This window comes from Pseudomassariella vexata (assembly GCF_002105095.1).
Source record: "Pseudomassariella vexata strain CBS 129021 chromosome Unknown BCR38scaffold_24, whole genome shotgun sequence".
Lineage (NCBI taxonomy): Eukaryota > Fungi > Ascomycota > Sordariomycetes > Amphisphaeriales > Pseudomassariaceae > Pseudomassariella > Pseudomassariella vexata.
In genome coordinates, this window is record NW_024467979.1 from 401,631 (window position 1) to 408,792 (window position 7,162).

The following is a 7,162-nucleotide window of genomic DNA, read 5'->3' on the forward strand; positions in this document are numbered from 1 at the left end:
GTGGCCCGAAGTGTTCAGGGTGGCGCCTGATCACAGTTATACCATGAAAAAGGCACATATTGTGCTGACAGGGTAAAATATTCAAGGGGGAGTCAGCCACGTCTACACTAACTAGGATGCTGGCAAATAGCTGACATATCTGGATATCAGTTATCACTCCAGCCAAACTTTCTATGCACATCCTTGATGAAATCAATGCCTCCATTGAATGCCATGTCCTTCAATGCCTGGGAAGTAACCGATGCAGGCACTGCTCAGTTAGTCACGCATAAGATAATGACAACGATTTATATGCTTCTTACAGCTTAGGTATCCATGAAATGCGTTCTCGATGTACAGGGCTTCAACTCGTCGCCCCGCATGTTTCGGATCTCGGGCAATTTCTCCTTTGATCCGTTCCACGAATGTGAGGTTTTCGTGGACTAGGATGTCGATGCCAGCAACGACGAGCAACATGTTCGCCGGTAGAGTGTTAGCTGATGCTATCGCGGGACTCATTCGCGGATTTTCCATGTTTTCTGCCCGTACCGGTGCTGCATATGAATCATATAGCGGCAATAGGAACTGGAAGGGGTCCTTCTTTGGGAGAGTTGCTGGTTTGGGCTTATCCTGGGGTGGTAGTCTGAGATCTATCTATGAGGTTCTATCAGTTGGTATCACATGTCGAGCACTGGAAGGGACATACTGCGCCATAAAACGTCACGGTGCCTTTAATAGCCGTCTTAGCGGGCGGATGACAGCTCGGTTGTTGCGAAAGAGCAAGTGCCAGGTTGCCACCAGCGGAAGCACCACTAGTCGTCATGAGCTCAGGGTCGGCACCCCATCTCTCTCTTGCATGCATCTGGATATACTTGACGACAACATCGATATCGTCAATGGCGGCTGGGAAGTGGTGTGCAGGAGCGTAGCGATATGATGTCGAAATGACCACGGCGCCAGTTTCCTTTGCCAATTTTACACAGAACAACGCACCATCTTCGGGAACGCCACCGATGAAAGCACCCTGATGTATATAAAGGTGCAGCGGGCGAAACCTCCCTTGGTTCGCGGGGCGTTGGGATGGGTCATCGAAGACCAACACACGGAGCGTACGCCCGGGAGCTATCTTCAGCCATTCCACCTTCCAGGGACGCGAGAAGGCCCAAGGCAGTGAGATGATAGAGTATGCTATGAGAGTCAGGGGCTGGAAGGCAAGCAGTCGCCAACGGTATTCCCATGGTAGGTTCAATATTGTTAGTGCCTCTATCGCAGGCCGGAACCAACTCTGCAAACCTCTCAAAACCCCCAGAACCATCGTGACTTGAAGAGAAATATCGTTATATTGTTGAAATGAGATTGTGAAAGGAAGCCTTCCTTGCTTGCTAGTAGGTTTCAGAACTGAGAGCGGGCTGAAATTGCACCCTACTCATGAGGCTTCCGTCACACTTGTGATGACGCCGGGTAGTTTGGTCCCGCGAAAGACTGTCAGCCCACCTGGAGCTGGTGTAGCAAGTCATATTAAGGAGCAAAATTTCTCAGTGGATTGTTGACATCCTGTCTAATAGAGTCTCTGCTGGAGGTTCCTACTATTTTCGTTGGAGTTGGAAGGAGCAACATGATCCATTCCAGGAATGCGTTAGGAGTTGACTGGGGTCCCTTGATTTGACCCACATGAGCTACCGCCCCACCTCCCCGCATATCTTGGCAACGGCGATAAGCCCGATAACACCAAAATTTCCAACCTTGCCGAAAAAAAAGTTCGACTACGGGCGTAGAGGTGGAAATAGAACGACTCAACTTCGTGACATTGGATCCCAGCATCCACCGACAAGATGGGCAAACGCAAGGTCACAGCGCTCGAGAAGACCGAGGCTAACTTGGCCAGTCTGCAGTACAAGATCAGGGGGGACCCAAGATCCTACGAGAAGGAATTCGAGACCCACTGGGGACAGTACGAATCGTCGCGAGATCAATTTCTTGATTCGCCCATTGGCAGCGACTCCAACTCCCTCATCAGCTTCCGAGAACAAATCGACCTGATAGCGCACGTTTCTGACTGCTACCCCGAAGCTACGTCCGGTTTTGCGAATGACCTACGTGTAAGACGAACAGCAGCGTTCAGGAGCCCCTCTACCAACCGTTGCTAACGTTTATCGCGTCCAGGAAATCCTGACAAGGCATCATGCCGTTCTCGAAACGGAATTGCGTGAGAAGATAGTCAGCAGTCTGTTCGTGCATATGTCGTGGTATTCTTTCCGTCGACCTTGCTAACCTATAGCAAAAGTGTACTGTTACGGCGCAAGGAGTTGATCGATTCAAGCTACCTCCTGACCACGCTGTTCCCGATCCTCGTTTCGACGCCTTCGAAGACCCTGCGAGCGCTATTGTATAGCAAGATTTTGAGCGATCTGCGCAATGCCAACACGAAAGCCACCAATCACAAACTCAACCGCACAATGCAACAAGTGCTCTACAACCTGGTTGCGTCGGATCGCTCGTCGCCTAAGGCGGTCTGGGCTGTCAAAATAACTCGTGAGATGTGGAAGCGGCAGTTATGGACTGATACCAAGCCTGTCGATATCATGAAAGAGGCTTGTCTAGCAGATAACGAAAAGGTGGTAGGTGGTGGTGTCAGATTCTTCCGTAAGTGACATCCTAAACTCATTGCCCACTGCTGCAGTCGAGCATGGCGTGTAATCCACCCAGTCGAGCCAGCCGTCTAGAGTCATCTGGGCTCGGAGTTCCCTCCTCACTCGTTGTCTCAATTTACTGACTTGACTTGCTGCAGTGGGAGGCGACAAGGAGCGCGAGGAAATAGCAGACGACAGCAGTGACGAGGACAATATCGACGTCAGGAAAGTCAAACATCAAATGTAAGTGCCTCGGACCTGACGGATCTGATAGTGCTTACTCGCCTTTGTAGAGGTATCAACAAGAAGAGCAAAAAGAAGGCTAAGGCTCTCGACAAAGCTGTCGACAAAGTTAAGCGCCAAGAACGCAAGAAGAATGCGCCGCATCCGCTCAATTTTAGTGCTCTGCATTTGTTACACGATCCTCAAGGCTTCGCCGAGAACTTGTTCCAGAAACATCTTCTGAACTCCAAAGCAAAGCTCACGCTTGAGACTAGGCTATTGATTCTGCAGCTGGTAACTCGCTGTACGTAACTCCACAAGTCCCATTCCCAGTCGATTATAGGACCAAATGACGTCCAACCTCGTCTGTTGGGCGGTACATTGCCCCAAGACCATGAAAACACAAATTACTCGGATATCTTTGAGCTTCCTGAGCCTTCACTAACATATGTTGCTTTAGTGGTCGGTTTGCATAAGTTGACCGTCATTGCGCTGTATCCCTGGTTCACAAAATATCTTACGCCTAGGCAAGAGTCCGTGACATCATTCATGGCCTCGCTGGCACAAGCGACACACAACCTTGTGCCGCCGGATGTTTTGGAGCCACTGATCGTCAAGATTGCCAACGAGTTCGTATCCGAGGCGTCTGCCCCCGAAGTGGCAGCTGCTGGCTTGAATGCTATAAGAGAAACGTGTGCGCGACAACCACTGGCGATGACTGATACACTACTTCAGGATTTGGTACAATATCGCAAGGTATGCTTGACCCCGCTTCCCCGCGCTATTGTGAGGTACTAGCCGCTGATACATTGCCGTAATAGAGCAAGGATAAGGGAACAGCTATGGCCGCAAAGGGTCTACTTTCACTTTACCGGGAGCAAGCAGCAGAGCTACTAGCCAAGAGGGATCGTGGCAAGCAGGCAACGATGAATTTGAAGACCGGAGAACAGAGGCAGCAGAAGTTTGGAGAGGAGCAAGTTGGCGGGATCGAGGGCTTGGAGCTTTTGGCGAAATGGAAAGAAGACGAGAGAAAACGAAAGCGGGCAGAAAAGGGGTTGCCAGAAGACGGAGAAGATGGCGACGTGGAAGATGATGAGGAGGACTCTGATGGCTGGGAGGTTGCATCAATTGAAAGCAGCGACTCCGGCGAGTGGATCAGGGTCAGCGATTCAGAAGACGAAGCTGAACCGGTCGCTAAGAAGCAGAGACGCGGCTCCGAAAACCTGAACGGAGACGACAGCACGGAAAACGCAGAAGAAGAGCTCAAGGCACTCTCGTTGCTTGCAACCACTCAGATTCTCACCCCTGCCGATCTGGCCAAGCTTCATGAGCTGCGTATCGATGCAAGCATCGACAAGGCGATGGGAAACCGCAACCGCAAGAAGCAGGATGAATCACGGCACACCGACGAAGGCTTGACAGCCGAGCAGATTGAGGCACCAGCGAAGTTACGCAAGAGTACCAAGGAAGAGCGGGTAGCCATGGCCAAAGACGGCAAGCCGGGACGAGAGGAGCACAAGTCAACACAAGCCATCAGGAAATCCAAGAAGGAAGCTGAGGGCAAGTCGACGACGAACAAAGAGAAGGCACGCAAGAAGAATTTCTTGATGACGCTAGGCAAGGCCAAGTCGAAGCAGAAGAGAAGTCTTGTGGATACGCGGAAGGTGCTACATAATCATATTAGTAGGAGTAAGTCGGGCGGTAGGAGACGTAATGGTGTTGCGAAGTAGAGGATCTGGGTCGACCTGGAAAAGTTCAATAGATACCGTTACAAGAGGTTTCGAAGCGCAGCGAATTTCATGATGCCAAAGAATAGCTCGGAATGTTTGGATTCATGAGATTGACCAATTGACACTTCGCGTAGATCTCGGTGCATGCGAATCTTCTTATACTTCGACGCTTGTGAAACTCAGCTCGACTTCAAAACCGACCAATTCATCTTCTTTTCTTGTTTGTCTTCAATTTTTTCCCCCGAACGTCTCGTTGGCCAGCTTTTTTCGCTTCCGTTTTACACTGGTGCCCAAAGACTGCGCCGAATGAAATCCAGTTGACATCATGACCGAGGCTACTACCTAGTTCACCCCTCATGCACCCCCACAGCATCTCCACACAGGGTATTTCCCCATGGGGTTTACAAGGTGACCGAGGACTCCCATTGAGAAATGTGGGAGTCCAAAGCTCAGTATTTCATTACCAAGAAACTACTTGTTAGATTGGCTTTTACAGGGAAAATCCAGCTGTACTCAAAGCATGAGAGGTGGTTTGGTGCTATAGTAGCGTCTCCCAGCTTGAAGTATTCATTGCAAATGGCTGACGTTGAACAAGAAGGCTTGCATCGTATTGACATTTCTCGGCAGTCCTCGGCATGATGCTTGACCGACTCTCATTGCTTTTACGACTGACATGTCGGATAGGGCTGCACAGCGGTGAAGTACTATTGTCAGACTATGCTTAAAGTAAGCACCATTTCAAAGCGGGGTTCGAGTTCATAGTCGGAGAGAAGCCCGTCGTCCAGCTTATGGTAGATATTATGAGCCAACACTGTCTCGGAATTGAATATACATCCGGGGCCCTCAAGACGGCACATGATCTGACCCCCGCTACATAGCTGTTTTGGAAGAGGTAGTGTTTCTCTCCGTCACCTCATAATATGTTGCCCGAAACCTTTTTCTTAGCCATCCGACCTATAGCGATCATTAGATTCTAGTCACAAATAATGGCAGTCACAGCAACACACCCACAAGTCTACAGGGGAAGCCATGGGACTTCAGGCTTCCAGGAACAATACGAAGCTCTAGACTTGCTCAATGCCAGAGAGTATGCAGCCAAAGAGAAGAAACTCGTGCGCAAGATCGATATCCGGCTTATGCCTCTCCTGTTTGCGATGATTGTACTAAAGTTCGTATCTCTCTTGAACTGCGGTCCACTCAATACTGACATAATCATGAAGCTACCTGGATCGAAACGCACTGGCAAACGCACGTGTGCAAGGAATTGAGAAGAGCTTAAGCCTGAAAGGAACAGAGTTCAATACCGCCATCAGCGTCCTATTCGCAGGGTATATCGCTCTGCAGATTCCCTCTAACATGATCATTACCCGAGTTCGACCCTCTTTGTATTTATCAGGGTGCATGATTATCTGGGGGGTTGTGTCCGGTCTAACTGCGACGGTGCATAATTATGCGGGACTGGTTGCTGTTCGCTTCTTTCTTGGTCTTGTCGAAGCGTAAGTCTCCTTTTCAGCGAAAAGAAGGTGAATACGGCTTGTTGATTATACATAGCCCCTACTTCCCAGGGGCGCTGTTCCTGCTATCTTCTTGGTACACGCGCAAGGAACTGGCTCTTCGCACTTCGATCTTGTACGCTGGGTCTCTCCTGTCTGGCGGCTTCGGTGGATTGGTTGGCGCTGGAGTGCAATACGGCCTTGATGGCGTCAGAGGTCTCCCATCGTGGCGTTGGCTTTTCATCATTGAAGCGGGTAGGCACTACAGTCCCTCGTCACGTTCCAGAACTAACATCAAAATTTCCAGCCGTTACAGTCTTCGTCGCCGCGCTCTCCCTGGTAATCCTACCCGATTTCCCCCACACAACCAAGTTCCTCTCCAACGAAGAGCGAGCCATCGCCACGCGTAGACTACAGGACGACTCAGGTAGCAACGACACTGAGCGCGGTTCCATGATGAGCGGGATGAAAATGGCCTTTCTAGACTACAAAGTCTGGATCCTAGCCCTAATAATCATCACCAAAACCTCCGCAGGAGCAGTAACGCAATTCATCCCGACTCTCGTATCCACACTTGGATACAACAAAGTCGCCTCGCTTTTACTCGTAGCGCCCCCCTACGTCTTCGCCACGTTGGTCGCTCTAGCTGTATCCCACAACTCGGACCGCGTCGGCGAGCGCTGCGTCCATATCGTGGTACCCATTCTCCTCGGAATGGTGGGGTACATCATTGCAGCCGCTACGGTAAACTTCGCTGCACGGTATCTTTCTCTTTTTCTCATGCTGGCGGGGGTGTACGGAAGCTACAATGTCGCGTTGGCGTGGATTTCGAGCACGCTTCCGAGACCTATTGAGAAAAGGGCCGCGGCTATTGCGTTTGTGAATACGGTGGGGAACTTCGCCCAGATCTACAGTCCGTACATGTATCCTTCGACCGACGGGCCGCGATATCTTGCGGCTATGATTGCGAATGCGTGTTTTTGCCTTGCTTGCGTTGCTGCTACGATCCTGTTGCGTGTCTTTTTGTTACGCGAGAACGAGAAGCTTGAAGCTATTGAGGTCCAGACTGCGAGTCGGTTGGGGGAGGAGAAGGCGGCTGTGAAGGAGA

At 50.6% G+C, this 7,162-nt stretch overlaps 3 protein-coding genes across 3 annotated transcripts; 2 read left to right on the forward strand and 1 right to left on the reverse strand.

Moving 5' to 3' along the window:
• Window positions 1–63: 63 nt before the first annotated feature.
• BCR38DRAFT_402848 (putative lipase/esterase family protein) lies at window positions 64–1,599 on the reverse strand. The gene is made up of 3 exons (XM_040857779.1): window positions 686–1,599; window positions 303–633; window positions 64–250 (listed from the first exon to the last, which is right to left on the reverse strand). The coding sequence occupies exons 1-3, from the start codon at window positions 1,292–1,294 to the stop codon at window positions 147–149; spliced, it is 1,044 nt and encodes a 347-aa protein (XP_040710014.1). The 5' UTR covers window positions 1,295–1,599; the 3' UTR covers window positions 64–146.
• Window positions 1,600–1,730: 131 nt separating this feature from the next.
• Window positions 1,731–4,762, forward strand: BCR38DRAFT_469590 (SDA1-domain-containing protein). The gene is made up of 7 exons (XM_040862812.1): window positions 1,731–2,078; window positions 2,143–2,207; window positions 2,264–2,622; window positions 2,768–2,852; window positions 2,903–3,135; window positions 3,292–3,587; window positions 3,653–4,762. The coding sequence occupies exons 1-7, from the start codon at window positions 1,812–1,814 to the stop codon at window positions 4,559–4,561; spliced, it is 2,214 nt and encodes a 737-aa protein (XP_040710015.1). The 5' UTR covers window positions 1,731–1,811; the 3' UTR covers window positions 4,562–4,762.
• Window positions 4,763–5,547: 785 nt separating this feature from the next.
• Window positions 5,548–7,116, forward strand: BCR38DRAFT_356128 (MFS transporter; the record flags this gene model as incomplete). The annotated part of the gene is made up of 4 exons (XM_040857004.1): window positions 5,548–5,729; window positions 5,782–6,057; window positions 6,113–6,309; window positions 6,362–7,116. Coding segments are annotated over 4 exons (1,410 nt in total), but the record flags the coding sequence as incomplete, so codon positions are not given.
• Window positions 7,117–7,162: the final 46 nt, after the last annotated feature.

Excerpts from the sequence above, each read along its gene's own strand:
- BCR38DRAFT_402848 (XM_040857779.1), bottom strand. The coding sequence starts at position 1,294 with ATGGTTCTGGGGGTTTTGAGAGGTTTGCAGAGTTGGTTCCGGCCTGCG. Across the intron at positions 634-685 it reads CCGTGACGTTTTATGGCGCA|ATAGATCTCAGACTACCACC; the intron begins GTATGTCCCTTC and ends AGAACCTCATAG. Across the intron at positions 251-302 it reads ATTTCATGGATACCTAAGCT|TGCCTGCATCGGTTACTTCC; the intron begins GTAAGAAGCATA and ends CTAACTGAGCAG.
- BCR38DRAFT_469590 (XM_040862812.1), top strand. The coding sequence starts at position 1,812 with ATGGGCAAACGCAAGGTCACAGCGCTCGAGAAGACCGAGGCTAACTTG. Across the intron at positions 3,136-3,291 it reads TCTGCAGCTGGTAACTCGCT|TGGTCGGTTTGCATAAGTTG; the intron begins GTACGTAACTCC and ends ATGTTGCTTTAG. Across the intron at positions 3,588-3,652 it reads ATTTGGTACAATATCGCAAG|AGCAAGGATAAGGGAACAGC; the intron begins GTATGCTTGACC and ends TTGCCGTAATAG.